This window comes from Galeopterus variegatus, unplaced genomic scaffold, assembly GCF_000696425.1.
Source record: "Galeopterus variegatus unplaced genomic scaffold, G_variegatus-3.0.2 Scaffold840, whole genome shotgun sequence".
Classification (NCBI taxonomy): Eukaryota; Metazoa; Chordata; class Mammalia; order Dermoptera; family Cynocephalidae; genus Galeopterus; species Galeopterus variegatus.
Window position 1 is genome coordinate 97,630 of NW_007726951.1, and position 21,170 is coordinate 118,799.

The following is a 21,170-nucleotide window of genomic DNA, read 5'->3' on the forward strand; positions in this document are numbered from 1 at the left end:
GGCACATTGATGCAGAACGCTGCTGCCAAGAGGCCTGAGTTTTACTTATAACTACCCATTTTATTTAACACAGCTCAGCAAGCTGATTGGATAATCTCACTGTATGATTCCATATTATGCTTGGGTTCAAACCGATAATCTCACTGTATGATTCCATATTATGCTTGGGTTAAAACCATGGACAATGGGCAGCAATAGACCTCTACAGTTAAGAGGAAGCAACCAGCACCAGCCACTGCCTTCCTCTCACCTCCCTGTATCCCTCACTCTCCTAAACATGATGGTGTAGCGAGAAAAAGGTCTTTTAAGTCAGATGGTCCCAAACTAACTCTTTCTACAATGTAAGGGGTATATGTGAATAGACTTTATGACACAAACCTTATGCAACAGCAGAGGATAAGAATGCTATATGGAACAAGTGGAAGGTACAATTTTTTTTTTCTAGCTCTTTTATTCTTTTAACATCTCAACAAAAGAAGATTCCCCAAAGTTTTTTTAAAAACCTTTGAAAAATATACAGTTTCATATTATTTACATAACATAAGTACAGGTTTCAATATCATACAAACATTGCTACGTTAGAAACACAGTGGGAAGCCAGAATGTAACTACCTTTTAGATGCAAAGGTTAATGGCCACATTCTCAATTTCAACTACCTTTGCTATTTGTTATCCTGATACATAAACTATGAGGCACCTGAGAGCTGGAAGACTACTGAACACGAACTTCAATACCTATGTTGTTTGACCTCATTTATTATTTTCAAAACTTAATTTTAAATCTCTTTACAACTTTACTTCATCCACAGCTAAGCTAACTTTATTCTTATTATCCTATATGATCAAATATTAACCACATGAATTGTTAATGTATACATGGATCTAAAAATCAAACATAAAAATGTATATCCAAATTGTATAGGATACATATTTAAACCCAGGAAACTCCCTACTGCTTTGTAACCAATCTAAATTCTACTTAAAGAGAGGTGTCAACTTTAGTTTCCATGCTCTGGACTATGTTTTTAAGAAACATACTAAAAAAATGACTGACAATAATTAGAATAACTAATTGATCTCTTAATCAAGAAACCTAAGATTAAAAATTCTAAATTATAGTTTTATTTGTATTTAAAAATACATTGAAATTCTGCATATGCCCACGATCAAGCTTATTTTCAATGCACATTACTTAAATTTTAATGACAAGGTTTGTTCTGATAAGTCCTTTTTCAAGCTGAACATCAAAACAGGGAAACTCCTCTAGATTTCCACTGGCTCTGCCGCGGATGTATATATTGCTTCCTTGCTAGTGCTGATGGACGACTTTCATCTGTCTTTTATCACTTGAACAGTTTTCCGACCATAATGATAATAACTGTAAGCTGATGCAGCTGTCGTTAAAGCTGTAAAACACCTTTCATGGAAGGAAAGAAAGAAAATTTAGTTGTCAAGTCTGAAAAACAGTAACAGTGAGAATCATACAAAATACATGCAAAAGATCTGTTTAACAAACAAAAAGGGCTGTGTAGTATAACTTTTAACTACAAGAACCTAAATACATTGCTTTTCTTTAAGACTTCATTTGAATTAGTAATGTCAAAGAAAATTAATCTAGATAATGAGTCCTAAAAACTAATCTAATGATATACTAGTAACTGCCATTTTTACCCAGACAATATTCTAGGTGTCTTATGTTCTCATTTTATTCTCACAACAACTTCATCCAACAGACAAGGAAACAGAGACCCAGATAACTTGCTCAGGGCATGAGACAGCTATGTTTGCACCCGGTTTGGTTCTAAAGCCCATGTGCTCTTTCCACAGCTCCATGCTGCTTAGGTATTAGACTTTATTTCCTACAGTTTTTGAGAATTCTAAGGATATCTGAGTCATTTTAAATAAATTTCAACTTTCTTTACCAATTTTTCCTTAAGTGAACTGCCATATTAGCCAGATTCTCCTTGAAATGACATGTGTGATGCCTCCAGCATGCTGAATGCCCACAGCTAATAGGTTCCTTTCTGGTGAACCCAAGCACTTCTGCTTCTACCAGCTGAGGCAGAATCAAGACTCATTTTTGTTTGATCCCAAACCTGTGTGATATTCTAAATTCATACATAAATCAATGAAACATACATGTAAGAAGAACTGCCATTTCTGAGAACTAAGATGGATGCTCTGGAAATAATAAAAGTGGGCTGATAAAAATACTGTCAAAATAAGTAGGCAAGATGATTGTGGAAAGACTACATAAAAATGGTAAAAATCTAGATGGTTCCTACATTCAGATTGCTTTACAAACGTCCTAAGTGCTTGAATCACCTTAAAGAAACAAAAAATAAAAATCAGAGAGGTTGTATTACGGGTGTAGTTTATTCAAGAAAGAAGAAACCCATTGATGGAGCTGCACTCAAAAAAAAGCCTTCCTCCTGTATCAGAAGATACAAGATTAATCAGAATGAATGTGCACATAACATACTTTAGACTAAAATAAAAAGTTTACTACCAGCCAGCCACGCTCCCCCCGCCAAAAATAATAAAATTAAAAGTTTAGAGTATGTATCATTTTTAAAGATTCTTTGGCTTAGCTGACTTTGATTAACCAACCATTTTCTGGCCCAGAGTACATCAAGCAAGAAAGTTTTAATTATAAAGTTAAAAGTGTACCAAAATATAGTATTTCAATATCAATGTGGCACGTTTTGAACTCCGAAAGTTTGAATTTGACACATTTTCAAGACTATAAATAAGCAATTAGCATCATAAAATAACATTCAAACTCCTCTCTCCAGGTTTCCCTTCACTAGGCTGGACTCACCTTCCCCTACCCACTCTCTACATGCTGACTTTGCTGAGGGTCTACCTTTTGCCTGAAGGCCTCCCTCCAGTCTCACCCTGTACAATATCCACCTATACCTAATGGCTCAAATTTCACTTCCTCCCTGAAACTTTCCCTCTTCTCCCTACCTGGAAGTATCTTTTCTTCCTCTGAAACCCTACCACATTATCAGTAACTCTCATCCCTTTTAATTTGCATGAAGGCTACCTTCTACATCCTATACTTGGTAGTAAGCTTCTTAAGAATGGTATCAATCACAAAATACAGCCACGGCTTTATCCAGCCAGTGCGCAATAAACACTACAAGAACAAAGTCATTCAAGGACTGTCACAGCCATTTTTTTGACATTCTCAGAGTAGTTCTAAATTTAGCTTACCACAGTATCTGAAGATAAATGCTGTCAGCATAATTGAAAACCGGAGCTGCCAAAGAAGCTGCTACCAAGATTAACTGGACTGCTGTATTTACCTAAAAAAAAGTAATAAACGAATAACGCCAAGTGGATCCTTTTTCAAGCTTATAAGACAAAGCATAGCCCGTCATGCTGTAACATGAATATCCTCAGCATGCTTGATGCTGATCTGCAATATCCCTAGTAAAGGAGCTGGTCCTCACAGGTGAGAACACACCAAAGGGCCAACTTCACTAACTGACCCATCTGCACAACTGCCTTTTACAGTAAGGGTAATGATAACTGTCAGAAAATACCACTACCCTGAATTTCCACAGCAATTCAATAATGTTGCAAAATTTTTTGTTTTCCAGCTGTCCATTAAAATACCCCTATTGAATATGGGAATAATTAAGCTACCTCTTCACAGATAGAAAAATATAATGAGTTAGGTGACTTGCCTGCCGTCACAGCAGACAACAGAACCAAACCTGGAACCTAGACTTCTCAAGTGTCTTATCCAGTGCTCCTTTCACTTGCCTACTGTCAAACCCTGTTAGATTAGAAAACTGAAATGCACTCATCTCCATGAAAGAGCCTCTCTGGAGGAAATGAGTAGATTTCCCTATCCTAAAAGACAGCACTGGGGGGAAAAGAAACAGGAACTGGAAATACATCAGCGACTACTTCCACTCATCATGAGAGGCCCTATGTATGTACATACCTATGTATGTAGGTGAAGGTCCACCCCAGGGAGTCTTTGTATAAAAGCAATCTGTGACAAAGATGATCTGCATCTCTAACCTGTTAAATCTCTGTCATAAGGGATGGGACAAATGAATGACTTGAGCAAACTTCTCAAGGCTCCAAAAAAAACAAATATGGCTTAAGAGGCATTAATAGTATCCTTCTTGTGTGCCAAGATTGGCATACAGTTATTGTCCTGAAGAAGATTCAGGAAATCAGGATGGACAACTAAGAGTAGCACTTGTTTATTAGTTTATAAAGCTTTCTCCTATCCCTTTCCACTTAACAATCAATCTTCACAATGAAAGGACCTTATTAAATGGTGTTTTCACCACAGGGAGGGAGGTAGTAAAATCACAAGGGACTCTTCATAATCCTTTCACATCTTAATCAAGAAGCAATTACATTTCAGTTCCCTTCACCTTCTGTAAACAGTGGCCCCATTACCTCCTTCAGTGGCTTCAACTCAGACCATTAACCCAAGCACACTGCCATCCTAATGATCCAAAGAGGTGGAGGACAAAAGAATTGGGTTAAAGTTGTCTGCCTGACCTCACTCTCAATCCCCTCCAGTCAATGCCTTTAAATCTGTCTTGTTTTCGGCTGCTCTTGACTGAGGTTTATATTCACTATAACAAAAATTTACAAAGAATAATCTACAGGGATGTTGTATGTATCTTACCTTGCTGATGAATGTTGGTTTTAACCTCGCAGTAGCATAGCAAGGATTGAAATACTTAGCAAATGTTCGCTAGCAGAAGACAAAAAATAAATAAATAAACTACTCAATTTATCGTTCAAGTTTAAAACAAACATTTTTTTGTTATATGTAGGTACCAGTTACTGAGTGCTTACTGTATGCCTGGCCCCATGCTATATTAGTCCTTTATATGCGTCATCTTTATTATGCTAAATGAGTAATATCCACATTCTTTATAAATCACACAAAGACTATTGAAAATTGTTTTTTTACTTATAGATTTATTTCTCAATTCCTATAAAATTCTAACACCAAATAGCTATCATAAAATCTGCTTGCTCCATCTTTTTACTATATACACTCAATAAAACTTCCTTATCACTATTTTTCATAGGTTAAAAAACCAAAATGAATGAAATACTGCTCTATTTTCACTGGACTGGGAACCAGAAGAGGTTATTATGCTATGCTTGCTTACATGCTCAAATATTTATAGAACCACTGAACAAATGCATAAGGCAAGCCCATGCTTGTACAACTGATTTTAAAAACCAATTTCAGGACTGGCCGGGTAGCTCTTTTGGTTAGAGCACAGCCTTGTAATACCAAGGTCATAGGTTCAGATCCCCAAACTGGCCAGCCACCATAAAAAATAAAAACCAATTTCAGACAATCCATAGAGTCTAAATTAGACAGCAACATAGCTTGAATCCATGCAAAACACACTAACAGTTTGCGCTACGGATGGGAGCTAGCTGGTCTGGGATTCAAATTCCATCAATTGAAAAGAGTTTGACTTAAAACAGAAACATACCTTTTTTAAAATTGACTATTCATATATTCACTAAACTACCCTAGTGGGTGATTCAAATAGCAAGATAGTTACTTTTTAAAAATTCCTGATACGTGGATCAGAAAACAATTGCCATAAATTATTCCCATACGGTCAAACAACATACAGAGAAAACTTTATTTTCTTTTTTTCTTGCCACAATAAGCAATGAAGAAAAGAATACTTTAATGACTAAAAGAATATTTGAGTTAAAAAAAATAATATTTTTCCCTAAATCATAAGTAATGACTAAAAGAATATTTTAATGACTAAAAGAATATTTTTTTGAAACAAACTCACCGGTGTTGGAAGAGTTCTATATCTGACATAAAAAACAGCAGCAATCAACATTACATCCCTTGAAATTATCATATAAGTAAGCGGAACTGAAAGTTAAATACAAAATAGTTTTAATTGGGATTAGACATTATGAATACAATAAAGCCTCATTCAGCCTTACCATAAACTGGTGTTTCCCATATGTGAAAAGTTTATAACAAACACTTATTGATGGTTTAGGGTCCCCATAGTGAACCACTGATTTTTATATTCTTCTTTAACTTGCCCTCAATAAAAAGTGAAGAACAGACTATGGCTTCAGAAATCTATGTCTGCCTTTCAAGATGTTGATCCTCTCTCCCCTCTTGTTTTGTTTTTCTTGCATATGTTTTTAAGCTATAAATCTTTGCAGTTATTGGTGTCAGCTCTACTGAGCTCCCACACCCTCAACCCCCCATCTCCTCTTTTGTTATTTCCTAGCTTTGTGAGCATGGAAAAAAGATCACCATGCTCATTAGAACTACATGGAAAGAGAGAACAAAGAGGTTAAGAAAAATGCCAGAAGAATCAATCTATTCTGGAGTCACAGGAGCTTTGATTGCTTGCTTCTGCATTTTAGACTATTCTCTGAAAAATTTGCTACATGTACAACTTGTAGAGAAACAAAAATATTTTCATTTTTGTCCAGCCAGTTCCTACTAAGGCAACCACTATTTTTCTCCCTGCTCAGTCATTCAATGAATTCAACTTGTCAATAGTTTTCTCATTATTCCTCAGATTTTACAGCATGATCCTGGAGCCATCTACAGAAGGATATTTTAGATGGATATCCATGGAACCCTACTCTATTGCTGAATAAGAACGAGAGGGCAGAGAACTTGTTTCACTTTATATCCTCCGCACTGTACAAAGTTTTACCCATGAACGTGTATCTTTTATAAGAAAAAAACCACTTTTTTCAAAAAGAGAAAAAGATCCTGAGTTCAAAAATACTCAGTTCAAATTGTTCCAAGTACTAAAATAAAAGGATCATGCATATCCCTTCCATAATACTTTCAAACAATTCTTTTATGAATTATTTGGAGGCTGTACTTAAGGTTTTCTCCAGTTCTGAAATTCTACTGGCTCTGCAATTTACAACATAATCTAATTAATTACAGATTTAAAATTTAAATCTCTGCTGGTCACAGTTATGATGTCAGTGTTGATCCGTGGCCTAATCCTCGATGACAACATTATTCCAAAGAGATAATGCTTATCCACTCCAGTCATGGCATATGGAGTAAACAGAGACATGCCTACTACACATGTATAAGCCAAGCAAGAAAACAGAGAGCCATGATTTTTAGGAGCATTTTCATACCTTTAAAAGAAACTTTTCTGTAGGAATCATTAGCTGGCAAAATCTAACAAAAAAATCACACTTTTAAAATGAAGCAAACCCATGCAAATTAAAACCCATGTAAACATGAGGAACATGCAAGTCCGCACATACGCAGGAACACAGGTCTATGGAATTCATAGACTAGGCTTGGGACAGTGCATTAAGCTCCAATCTAGCAGTGTGACCTAGCAATTAGCAACTCTGGACTCAGTTTACCATCCGTAGTAGTCTGATGGTGAAAAGCGCTATTAACAAAATTAAGGGTTCCCCAAACTAAAAACCACCATTCAAAAATCACCTCAGGAGAGCTTCATAAAGCACAGGTGAAAGCTCACTGGGTAACTTTCACACGCGTAGTTAGGCTGGGACCTAGCTACACCAGATGGTCTCAAAGGCCTCTACCAACTGACAGTATCTGGCCTTCTACTGTGGATCTTTGGGCAATTTTATCCAGTTCCTTGGCTCTCGCATCTTCTTTCTTTCTTTCTTTTTTTTTTTTGTGACCAGTAAGGGGATCGCAACCCTTGGGTTGGTGTCGTCCGCACCGCGCTCAGCCAGTGAGCACACCGGCCATCCCTATATAGGATCCGAACCCACGGCGGGAGTGCAGCACTCACCAGCGTGAGTCACGGGGCTGGCCCTCGCATCTTCCTGCTTTCTCTCTTAGCCCTCCCTCTCTTTTCTCCCAAGACTTAAAGCAACTTTCATTTTGCCTACTAGAGTATGACAAAGTGTGTTAGTAGTGGGTAGGACAGTGTAAAGTGTGTCAGGGACTGCTCCAAAGTTTTACTCCCTACTTGCTAACTCTGTCTGAAACAGAGAATGTTTGCAACAAGGAGGTAGATCGTGCGCAAATTTTATTAGCAATAAAGGGAAATATTTCATAAAACCAACTCACTTTTACATATTTAAATTGGTCAACATCAATATCATAGATTTTTGCATTGAAAACAATAAATTTAACATAATAATTATCCTAGAGATTGATTTAAACACGAAATAAGAAAGTACCATATGGCAAACCAAAAATAATATAAACATGGCAGAACAAATGCACACAAGCAAGTAGAAATTAACTTAGATTCACACTTCATACTCTAATGTATGTAAGAAGTCAACAAATTTATTTTCATCCTTCTCCAATAAAAACAGCAAGAAGAAAAGCAAAATGATTGATTATTCTAGCTAAGGAAGAAAGCAAATTTTTCATTCTTAAAGAAAATAAGGCTATTAAAGTCAAGGTTATGTGACTTTAAAAATGCAATTTAAAGTAAGAACATGCAAGACTGCATATATGCATCTCTCTACTATCTAAAACCCCTCTAAAAATGACAGTAAAAAAAATGAAAGGATATAAAGTCACAAAGAGAATGGGTAGCAGAGAATATTTCAATGTTTTCATTAAGTTTATTAGTGTTAGGGTAGAGAGAGCCAAAACCTAAGTCCTTCAAAAGGGATGCCCACAAGAAGCAGGCCAATTCTCACCAGAGAAACCCAGAAAGTCCCTAGAAAGAGCAGTTAGACCCCTGCCTGCTGAGCCCTCCCTTACATCTGTCCACTAGATCTCTGCACTAGGGCTGCAGCTCCCTAAAGCTAAGAGTGGTTTTTACATTTTTAAATGGTTAGTGAAAAAAAATATCAAGAGTAATATTTCATGACACATGAAATTCTCTGAAGTTCAATTTCCAATGTCCATAAGTGAAGTTTTATTGGAACAAAGTCATGCTAATTAATTTATTTATTTTCTATGGCTGCTTTCACACTATAATAGCATAGCTGAGTAGCTATGACAGAAACCACACAGCCCAGAAAGCCTGAAATATTTACTATCTGGCCCTTGATAGAAAAAGTTTGCCAACCTCCAATCTACATGTTACTCTGAACCTAGGGGTCACTGAAGTGAAGTGGGATTAGAGCTGAGATCTATAGCACAGATCTATACAAAGGTACAAAGAACTCATGGCCCTGCACCTCAACAGCCAGGTCCCAGCATGTTCATCCTATGGAGAAGCACACCACCCAACAAGTTTGGCCAATGCCCAGAGAGTTCCCAATGAACTTTCTATGCCTCACTCAAATATAAGTAGCCAAGGATCACCAGACATTTCAAAGTCTCCATCATGAGAGGCCAAAACAGAAAAAAAATACAATTAGAAAGAAACATGTAATATAGGGATAAAAAAAAAAATGTATGTATAGACAGATGTCTTAAATGATGCACTCATCCATGAAATAAGAATGGAACACTTTTTTAAAAACAACAAACGCAAAGAACATGAGCTCTTGAAAATTCAAGTGATAGCAATACAAATGTCAACATAAGGGGTAAATGACAAAGCTGTGGAAATCTCCTAAAAAAAGGAAAAGTTTAGAAAATAAAATAGGAGAAAAAAGAGAATCAATCCATGAAAACTCAATTATGATCAAGAATTTCAGAGAGAACCAAGAAAACAAGACAGAAAATTATCAAAAATGTAATAAGACTTTCAGAATTAAAGAACGAGTTTTCAGACTGAAGAGGCCTACTTAGTACCCAGCGCAATGAAAGAAAGACTCACACTAAACTATAGTAGAATCCAGGCCATATATCACTGTAAAATTTTAGAACTACAAGGATAATGAACAGATACTCAGGGTCAGCTTCCATTAATATTTGACTAGGTAATTCAGAACACTACCACTAAAACAACCAAAGAAGAAGATTAAAAAAAAAAGATTGTGGGCCGGCCCGGTGGCGCACTCGGTAGAGTGCAGTGGCGCTCCCACCGAGGGTTCGGATCCCATATAGAGACCGGTCCGCTCACTGGTTGAGCGCGGTGCAGGCGCGACACCGAGGGTTGCGATCCCGTTACCGGTCACGAAAAAAGACAAAAAGGAAAAAAAAAAAAAAAGATCGTGGAAACGAAAGACTTACAAGATGCTAAGAAAGTATTAGGCTAATACCTGCTAAAAAGTAAGAACTCAGCAAAATAAGCCCAGACACTCAAAGTCACTATTCCCAGTCCTAAGGAAGCAACTCAAAAGTGAACTGAGCCTTGAGCAGCCTCGTTGGACTTTGAGGACAGTAGTTGAAGTCTAGAGCCCTTAAAGTTGGGCTCTGATAAACCAACTCCTAGCTTTGAGCTAGGAACTGAATGATTATTCCCACAGGGTTGAGGGAAGACATGGCCCAAGGAAAAGCTTTCCAAGAATGTCTCATGACATGGTGGTCTAGGTGGACCCAGACTGCTAGCATTCCTAAGTGCCTGGCAGAATTGAACAAAAATCTTCTCTGGAGAGTCATGCCATCTTCCTAGGCATCAAAATATTCCTCCAAATTATTTTCCAAGTATCAATACAATATCTAAAGAGTCAAAAATTACCAAGAATCAAGTACCATGAGTAAAAATCAAAAGAAACAGCAGACAAATAAAAGAGACCACCATAAGATGTGACTTTGGAATTATCAGAGTTTATAAAACAACTAAGTTTACTAAATTCAAAGGAATAAAAGCCAAAATTGAAAAATTTCAGCAAGAAACTGAAAACTAAGATGACTTAGCAAGTCTGAAGAATAAAATAGAGATTCTATATCTGGAGAATACAATAGTAGAATTAAAGGGATTCAGCAAAGCAGAAGAGAGAATTAGTAAAATGAAAAATAGTATACTCATTTGTAATTACCCAAAATGAAGCCCAGAAAGATAAAATGAGCTGACATACAAAAAAAAAAGTCTGAGATTTACAGGATACAGTAAGAAGGTCTAATATAGGTATACAGAGTACTTCAAAAAGCTCATGGAAAAATGAAATTAGAAGATAATATGGGGCCAGCCCAGTGGCACACTGCTACAGTGCGCCGCTTGGGAGCGCGGCGGCGCTCCCGCTGAGGGTTCGGATCCCACATACAGACCGGTTCCCACTCACTGGCTGAGCGAGGTGCGGGCGCAGCACCAAGGGTTGCGATCCCGTTGCTGGTCCTGGTCCGGTACGGGCGCGACACTGAGGGTTGCGATCCGTTGCCGGACACGAAAAAAGACAAAAAGGAAAAAAAAAAAAAAGAAGAAGATAATATGAATATTTCCATGAACTTCTTGAAGGCCCCCTCATATTGCAGTCCCAAAAGAAGAGAAAGAATAGGCAACAGGAATATCTGAAGAGATTGTGGCTGAGAATTTTCTGACACTGATTTAAGGATATTAATCCACAGATTAAAAAGTCCAATAAATCCCAAGCAGGATCAATAAAAAAGAAACTCATACCAAGAAGTACTATTGTGAAATTGCAGAAAACCAAAGACAAAGGAAATCTTAAAAATAGCCAGAAGAAAAAGACTGCCTTCCAAAAAAAAAAAGAAAAAAAGGAACGGAGTAAGAGCTGATTTCTTATTATCAACAGTGGAAGTGAGAAGACAATTGAATGATATCTTAAATGTGCTAAAAGACAATAACTGCCAAACCAGAATTCTAAACTCAACAAAAATATCCCTCAAGAATTAAAAAAAAAAAAAAAAAATCTTTCCAGAGGAAGAAAAAGGAGAATTTATCAACAGACCTATATTAAAAAGAATTTCAAAAGAAAATACTTCAGAAAAAAGGAAAATGATTGCTGATGAAAAGTCTGAAATATATCAAACAAGACTGACTAGAAAAAAAGTAGCATATATGAAGATAAATCTAAATGAACACTGACTGTATAAACAATAATATCTTGTGGGCTAAAGAAATATATAAAAGTAAAGTATAACAACAACTACCTAAGCTGAGAGAGGAATTAGAGCTAAAGTATCCTAAGGTCTTTCCAAGGCTCTGCAAGAGTATACAATTGTTAACATTAAACTTTGATAAGGAAGAATGTTATAATATTGAGGAAAATTAAATAAAAATAGAACGTAAAACTTTCAAACTGGTGCAAAGAAAATACGATACAAAATATATACAAAAATAGGACAGAACATATGTGCCAAAAAAACCACTTAAAGTAAAATGGAAGACTGAGACACATACATTAGTAATCACAGTAAATGTTAATGGGTTAAATGTTTCAATTAAAAGGTAAATCATTAGACTGGATAAAATAAAGAAAACCCATGTATATGTTCTTTACAAGTGATATCCAAAAATTAAAGATACAGGAATGTTGAAAGTAGATGACTTATCATGCAAACACTAGACAAAAGTAAGCTAGTATAGCTATAATAATATCCAAAAAAAAGAAACTTTAAGGCAAAAATCATTACTAGAAACATAGAGGATCACTTTATAATAAAACATTCAATTCACCGACCAGATACAACAATTCTATTTTACATGCACTTAATAGCATGACCTCAAAAGATATAAAGCAAAAAACTACAAAGAAAAATAATAGAAAACTGGACACAGTAGGAAACTTTAACCCACTCCCTCAGTAATTGATAGAATAAGCAGACCAAAAGGGGAAAAAAAAAAAAAAAGAAAGAAAAGGAGTAAAGAAATAGAAGATTTAACAGCAGGATTAAAAACTTGACCTAACATACATACATACCGAACATCACACCCAAACACTGCAGTATATTCATTTGAGGCACTGTGAAATGCTTGTAAAATTTGACTGTACACTGTACATTGTAGGCTGAAAGGTTGAAATCACAGAGTATGTTCTCTAAACACAAAGTAATTATGCTTGAAATCAACAGCAAAAGATAACTAGAAAACCCCCACAAACTGACAACAAATTAAGAAATACTTATTATCCAAATAGGTCAAAGAAAGAAACCTAATGGAAATAGGAAAATATTCCATACTGGACAATGACAAAAATGTCAATATCAATATACAAGAAGCAACAAAAGTAATACTTAGAGAAAAATGTATAGCCTTACATGCAAACTTTAGAAAAGAAAATCTGAAAGGCAATGAGTTAGGTGTCCATCTATAGTTGCAGTGTTCAATATAATAGCCACTTCCCACATGTGGCTATTAAGCACTTGAAATGTGGCTAGTCTGATTTTGAAGGCATTAGTATGAAAAAAACTCATTAATAATTTTTTATCGATTACAAATTAGGATGACAATATTTTTGATATGGTGGGTTAAACACAATATATCAATAAAATTATTTCCATCTGTTTCCTCTTATTTTTAATATAGCTACTTGAAAAATTTTAATTATATATGTGGCCTCCCATTTTATTTCTAATTCAAAGAATTCTTCTAAAGAATTTAGAAAAAGGACATCAAAGAAATAAAAGAGTAAAATTTAATGAAGTAGAAAACAACATATCAGAGAGGCTCAACAAAACCCAAAGATAGTTCTTTGAAAAGATCCATAAAACTGACAAACCTCTGGCAAAACTGATCAAGAAAGGGACAAATAATTAAGATGAAAAGGACATTACTACATATCCTACAGACATCAAAAAGTTAATGAGGATACTATAAATAGCTTGTGATAGATTTTTTTATAATGTAGATGAACAAATTCCTAGAAAAACATCACAACTTACAAAATGGCCAAAAGATGAACTATTAAACTTGAATCATCCTATAACAATTAAAGAAAATGAATCAACTATTTTAAAACTCTCCCCCAAAGAAAACTCTAGGCCCTAAATGTCTTCAACAAATTCTACCAAACATTTAAAATGTAAATAATTGCAATCACTGACAAACATCTCCCAAGAATGGAAAGAAAAGAAAAATCAGTCCCTAACTCATTTTATGAGGCTAATTATAAATATGATACTAAAACCTAACAAGGGTATTTGGAGTAGAGAATTCCAGGCCAATCTCGTGAATCTAGATGTGAAATCTTCAACAAAATGTAAACAAACCAAATCCAGCTATACCTTCATAATGTATCATGGCCATGTTAGATTTATACCAAGAATTGCAGGTTGTTTTAACATTAGAAAATCAATATTGCAAAGCAACAGTTAAGAGTGGTACTGGTACAAAGATAAACAAAACAATGGGGAAAAAAACAGACAACCAAAAATGGACCCATGTGTATATGAACATTGCAGTGAGTCTGGAAAACACATACTTTTCAATAAAAAGTGCTGGGATAACTGAGTATCCATATAAGCAGTTAGAAAATAAATTTTTAAAAGAAAAATTTTTTTAAAACATGAAGTAGGAATAATGTAAAAAAAACTTCAAAGCTTTCTAGTACAAAACACACTCACCTATTAAAAAAATGGAATCAGAATGGCATGAGAGTTCTCCACAGCCAGATGGAATCTGGAAGTCTATGGAACAGGGCTTCAAAATTCTGAGTGAAAACAGTCTGCAATTGAAAAATTATGCCCAGTCCAACTGTCAATCAAGTATGGAGAGTAGAATGTAGACATTTTAGCTGTCCAAGATCTCTAAAATTTGGCTGCCATACTGCATCATTCTATGGAAAATTGGGATGCACTCCACCAAAAGGACTACCTTAAAAAAAAGGAAGACATGGCAGCCTGGAAAAAGAGACCCAACACAGAAGAGAGAAAATGGAACCCTCCAGAATGATAGTGAAGGGATGGCTCAGCTTGGAAAGCAATATACACCAATTATTTAACTAAAGCTCACAGCAACATTTTCCATAATACCCAAAACCTGGAAACAATTTCTATGTTCAACAGAAAATGACCTGGCCAACTTTTGTAAAACACCACAACAAAATACAATGTAACCCTGAAAAATGGGAAGTATGAATACACACACACTTTTAAAAAGATCATTTGAATTTTGAGTAATATCAACAGAATGCTCTATAGGCTTTTTCCTAAAAATTACTTATACTCATTAGAATGAGAGGACCCCTGCCCCTTCAAATAAACACACCTCAATTTTAACTTTCTAAGAAGCACATAAATATAAACATTTGTCCAATTTTTTTAATTTGATATGAGAACTGAGAAGACAAAAGGTGAAGAATTTCCAGCTTGAGGAGACTACACTAGACTGAAATGCCACTTACACTTCCTCCTACAAATGTCCATAACAACATGAGACTGAAGGAGCACATGGCAGCTTCTTTGTTCTCAGATCCTATGTCTAACTCTTGCGGGAAGAAAACAGTTTAATCTGGACTGAGGGAAAAAAACTGATTGAGAAATATAGCTAAAGTAGAAAATGAACAACCAGAAAAGCACATGAAAAAACAAAGCAAAAGATCACAAAATTTTATTAGAAAGAATATTTTGATAATTTACAAACTACACATACAATTTAAAAATTACATAATAGTGTATGAACAACAATAATAATGTGAAATTTTACAAAAATCTCCAGATTTCAGAGTTCTCCTTATGATTAAACTGTACTTAATAAAGATGGTAATAGACTTAGGAAAACTTTAAACTGCTTTCAAAAAGCTAGGCACTAAAAATAAATAATATAGAACCAAGATTCTAGAGTAGTATGAATTGGCATTGTGAAATATCTTCTCAATTTTAATTTTAAACAATCTTACTACAAAAACAACCGATTCTACTAGTATAACAAGGACATAAATTCTAATACAAATAGCTTGACAAGCAAAACAGTTTAAAATTAGGGAAACAGTTTAAAGTTAAAAAAAATATATTTTGGGAAGAAAAATTATTTGTCTCTCAAGAGAAATCCTAAACTGACTAATGTCATTCTTCTCCGTGCTATTTAAAAGTACGCATGATGGCGTTCTTACCTGGAATAAGATCTGCATAGGTCAAGCTAACATATAAGATACTGATAAGTATTTTATCAGCAAGTGGATCAAGAGCACTTCCCAAAGCTGATTTTTGATTGGCCCAGTTTCGAGCAATAAATCCATCCAACTGAAAATAGAAGTTTTTTTTTTTTATAAATGTCATAATAGGAACAGAATAGATAACTTTAAGCTTAAGAGATACCAGCATAACAACTATTTTTTCATAAAATGTTAACAAAATCTCCTGTTTTTTTCCTCCAAACGTTCTCATTCTTTCACTGGTACAAGGAAGGGGTCTTCAAAAAGCTCATGGAAAGATTCGTATTATTGTTTAATTCTATTTTTCCACAAACTTTTTAAAGTACCCTTGTATACATTTAGCTCTTAAATTAGCAACTGGTCTGAAAATAATTTCACATTTCTATAGAACTCTTTGTTTCTCAAGGCCTTTCGGTTATTTCTCAATATTTTGACAATGTCTCTTTGCAGGATGAACCCAGACACAAATTTAGAGGTGTAAAGAACCTAAACAAACTCACAGCATGCATGTCTGTCAAAGCCTGGACTGGGAGCCCCATCTTTTGAGCCTTGGGCTATTTTCACTTATTACTCACCAAGACTACTCTTTACTGTGAGATGCTAAACTTTCACAATCCCTACCTACCTTTCCATAATTTGATCCAACTCTCTATATTGTAACTTACTATTTTTCAATTCATTTTGTTCAGTACCACTGTTAATTACATTTTCTGCCTGTATCTGCATTACCTATACTTGAATAAAAAACTCAATCCTCTGTACCTGGTCTAGTTAAAATTCCGATACTATATTTAAATTACTTATTTTCAACACAAGCAAAGTATAATTTAAAGCACAGGTCATACCTAGTTGCTAGTGGGCCAAATGGGGCCTGCAGGCTGGTTTTGTTTGATCTGCCAGAGCTTTTAAAAATTATAATTAGTTGCCAATATTTAAATGTTCAAAATACTCCCATAAAAACCCCAATCTCCAGCCTAACTTGAGAAAGGGAAAGATCCAGCCATCCTGGTGCCACGACATGGACTGAAACCAAGTATGGCCTATCCACATTAAACAGGAAGATATTTTCTGATTTATCCAAGTCCCTACCTGGCTTATTCGAGCATTGACAAATGTTTTAATTTTCTATTCTTATTTCTACGGAAAAAAATTAAGTTAATTAAGGTGTAGTTAAACATGGGACATTTTACAGCAGTAGCACAGGACAGTGGTTAAAAACTTGGTCTTAGGAGCAGAACAGAACTGGTTCAAGTCCTAGCTCTGCACTTTCAAGCAGTGACCTTGGACAAGTTATTTGGCCTCTCTAAGCCTTAGTTTCCTCATCTGTAAAAAAAAGATAACATTACCTACCTCAAAGGGTTGGTTTTCTTCAGTACATAATGTGATTAATACTTGTTCAGCACTCAGCACTTAGTAGTTCAAAAAACGCAGTTATTAGCTATTACTATCGCAACTGAAGGAATCTATTTTGTAAGTATAATAGAGATGATGATGTTTAACAGAAAGTACCTAGAATGGAGAGCTGAGACCTTTCAAGATCCCGGCTTCAAGTTCTCTGAGCTCAGGGTTCTGATCTCACGGAACTTCACATCACCATCATCACCCTCTCGTCCTCACTATTCCTTGACCCATTAGATTCCAAGGTCACCAACATCATCAGTCCTTTGCAAACATCTGTAACTCCCTTACTCCACTCTCCTTCAACCCTGCTTAAACACAATTATCCAGGAACTCCAAACCTACACTCAAGCAGCTAACACTGCTCAAGAAAAACACATAAATGGTCTGATAGGTCTCACTTCAAATCCATGACCACAATCTGTGGGCACTCTATACTGCCTGGCAATCCTACGCCTGCCTACTATGTTTACCTTCTCCTTTCACACTGTCTGCTCTCACCTCAGACCCCCTCCCATCCCTCCTTAACCCTCTCACTCATGACCATATCTATATTTTCCTTGAGAAAAAAGAAAAAGATTAACAGCACCTCCTGATATTTCCATCACCAAATCCACCTCCCGGCGCCCATTCACATTCTCTGCCTTCCCTGATCCCTGATCCTATGCCTCTCACCTTCGGTGACTTGCCTCCCTCCTTCTCCACCTCCCCTGAATCATCAATCTCTCCCTTTCTACCTGATCATTTAATTAATTAACAACAAAAATCCTCCTAGTATATCTTAAAAATTACCCTTCATTGATCCTATTTCTATATTCCCTTACAAAGCAAAACTTCCTCAAAACAATGTACATTGTCACCAGCACCTCCCATTTGCTCATCAACCCACTCCAGGGGTCCCTACCCCTCCAGAGATGATGCTCATAATGTCATCAATGAATTCTGTAGTTAGGTTACGTGCCCTCAACACAACTGAGGCACTTTCTTTACTTACCCTCTGGGACACCTCATTGCCTGATTTTCTTCCTTCCTCACCAGCTATTCCTTCTCTGCATCCTTTACTGGCTTCTTCTCCACTGCTCTACTTCTTGCTCATTTCTCTGATCCCCCATTTCTCTTCTTTTAACTCAGCCCAGATGATTTCAACTAGACTACCTGTATCTGATAGCCTCTAAATCTGTACCTCAGTAATGATAACTTCCTCTAACTCCAAACTACTACACTCACCCTCTATGTGAACAGGAATCAGAATTCTTAGTATGTTTTCCCCAAACACTATCCTACACCAAGTGTTGCACATCACAGAAAATGCTAACCTCCATGCACATGGTTTTTGAAAAGAAACACAAAAAAAGTAACAGCCCAGAATTCATGTTTGACTCTTCCTTCTCTTACTCCACATATCTAATCCATCAACATATTAACTCTATCTTCAAAACACATCCCAAGCCTGTTCACTTCTCTCCAACTCCAAACTTCCACCCAGTCCAAGTTACTACCATCACTCTCTGAGGTTACTCTAAGCCTCCTAACCAGTTACTCTGCTTCTACTCTTGCCTTCCCATTTCTCACACACAACACCGAGACCTTGTCATTCCCCTGCTTCACCTGATGAGTCCAGCCATCTAGGGACATCAAAACCTCTATGGAATAAATGTGAAATATGGTACCAGTTAACTCAAGATTCCACACACATCATCTTACATTTTTATAAAAATGTCAATGTGGCCTCTCTCCCATTCAGTGATTATTGCAAACTCATGTGGCAGCTAAAACGAAACAACTAACAAACAAAAAAGGTGAATCCAATAACTGAAAACAATCTTGTCTGTTATGTAAAAAAAAATTTCATTATCAGTATAATGGCCTCTGACAGACCTGGAGACCATATCAATAACAAGTGAAGGCCTTCAGGTTTCAGAGATAAAAGCAGGGACAAAAGGAAAGAAATTGTGAGAATGGGTGGAGGTGGTGACAAGCAGAGCTAAACTCTGGAAAAAGAGAGGCAAGAATGAATTTGAGAGGCGATATTTGATGCATGTTTGCAAATGTCACATAATAATGCAAATGCTCTCCTTTGCTTATTCTCCAAAATCTTCACTTAATTCTACATTGCTCACCAAACTACTGCTGCTACTGGACAGATGGAAATTTGTTTATATGAACCTCAAAGGGAATAGATGATGTTACAAAAAAAGATGCTATACAACTATTATTAATAGAAAATTAGCTTCTCTCTATTCTCACTAAATAAATATTGAGCAAAGCTTTTCAAACATAAATCAGTTTGAAGAGGCATCAAATCATTACTGCCTCTCTGGGTGCTCACATAGATCTCAGACCAGCCTTGTAGAAGAATGTATTGTATCTATTTCCACATACTAACTTTGCTCTGATTTAAAATTTTTCCTCTACCTTTCCCCCACTTCCTACAACTGTGTTTTTGTAGGGGTATAGTTTTATTATAAGCCATTTCAAATCCTTTGTGAAACAAGGTGGATGATAAATACATATAATGTCATACATGATAATGGCTGCCCAGTCCACAAAAGCCTATTTAACACATAATATAGCCTCTTCTATTACAAAATTATTTCCCAATTCTAATTTAAGATCACCCAAATAAAACTTCCTCTCCCCCAAAATTAACACAATGGTATTAAGGAGCTCTTCTCTCCTTTGTCCATCTGCTGAAGAAGCAGAAGGTAAGATGCCCAATGTCCATGTCAGGGTCTTCTACAAGGCAGTCATGGGTGTGGAGCAGAGAACAGGGACTGGATCTGGGGGTACCCCACAGCCTCCTGCTAGCATTAAACCCGAGCAGAGCTATGGCCTCTAGAAGCTCCCTAGTCACATCCCAGTTCCCTGGGTCATAACAACCAGTCCATTGTTTCCCCCTCTACCAGGAAAACCAATTCTTGTTGCAGATCAGAGTATTCTCTCTATCAGAATAAAAAGAAAAATAGCCTCACAGCTTCTCTCCTTTGTTTCTATCCCTAAAGCAAGCACTCAGCTCTTTAGGAATTTCAAAGGGTGTTTCTTTCACAAAGAAGTTAAAAACCAAGAGTAAAAAGCACCCACTCCTATGCCTCTTTACAACCTTCACTTAGATCATATACAGAAAAACAGAGTCCTACACAGATGCTAATACAAGTCCTTACACAAAATTCTAGGTCAAATTCATCCTGAAGATTTCTGTCCAAGGAAAAGCAAACTAAGGCTGTGCTATTTTAGTGCAGTAAAAGAGACCCTGGGGTTTGAAAGAGGAGCAAAACAAGAGTGCATTTACAACTTACCAAATCAGTTAGCCCAGCTAAAGCAAAAACTCCTAGTGCAATATTAAAATCTTCTTCAATAATCAAATAGCCCAAAACTGGGGCCAAGCCAATTCTCGTCATTGATAACATATTTGGGATTGTCCACGGGTTTTCATACTGAAACACAAAGACAACAAAATTTAAATGAAATACTATAAATTCATACCTTAAATAACTATATACATTAGAAAAATACACTTCTTCATCTTAAGGGTCAGAAGCTACATAAACTTTATTTTCGTTTGTTTTGTTGTTGTTTTTGTGGCTGGCCAGTGCAGGGATCTGAACCCTTGATCTTGATGTTACAACACCATGCTCTAACCAACTGAGATACCGGCCAGCCCTACATAAACTTTAAATTTAGTACTTTGAGCTTTTAAACCCATTCTGTTCTTTTTTACAGACAACCCTCCAAAACTGTCTTTCAAGAATACAAAAGATGAAGATGTGTCATGTACCTAAACACAGACTAAAGTGGCATATATATACAGCAGGTTTTCTTCCTAGAGAGACCAAATAAACATGTACAAGTATTCTCTCCCATATAAGTTAAGCCTTTAATATGTGACTTCATTATTAGAATTCAGAACTTTCAATACTGAT

The 21,170-nt window shown here is 36.1% G+C and overlaps 1 protein-coding gene across 1 annotated transcript; it reads right to left on the reverse strand.

Moving 5' to 3' along the window:
• Window positions 1–421: 421 nt before the first annotated feature.
• Window positions 422–20,684, reverse strand: CRLS1 (cardiolipin synthase 1). The gene is made up of 6 exons (XM_008572820.1): window positions 20,547–20,684; window positions 15,811–15,940; window positions 5,814–5,899; window positions 4,664–4,732; window positions 3,220–3,311; window positions 422–1,417 (listed from the first exon to the last, which is right to left on the reverse strand). The coding sequence occupies exons 1-6, from the start codon at window positions 20,655–20,657 to the stop codon at window positions 1,330–1,332; spliced, it is 576 nt and encodes a 191-aa protein (XP_008571042.1). The 5' UTR covers window positions 20,658–20,684; the 3' UTR covers window positions 422–1,329.
• Between the last annotated feature and the right edge of the window lie 486 nt (window positions 20,685–21,170).

What these genes read in the sequence shown, in the direction of transcription:
- CRLS1 (XM_008572820.1), bottom strand. Translation starts at nt 20,657, where the DNA reads ATGTTATCAATGACGAGAATTGGCTTGGCCCCAGTTTTGGGCTATTTG. An exon ending in TAGCTGGGCTAACTGATTTG is followed by an intron (nt 15,941 to 20,546) that starts GTAAGTTGTAAA and finishes TTCTATTTTCAG; the next exon opens with TTGGATGGATTTATTGCTCG. An exon ending in ATAGAACTCTTCCAACACCG is followed by an intron (nt 4,733 to 5,813) that starts GTGAGTTTGTTT and finishes GTCTTCTGCTAG; the next exon opens with CGAACATTTGCTAAGTATTT.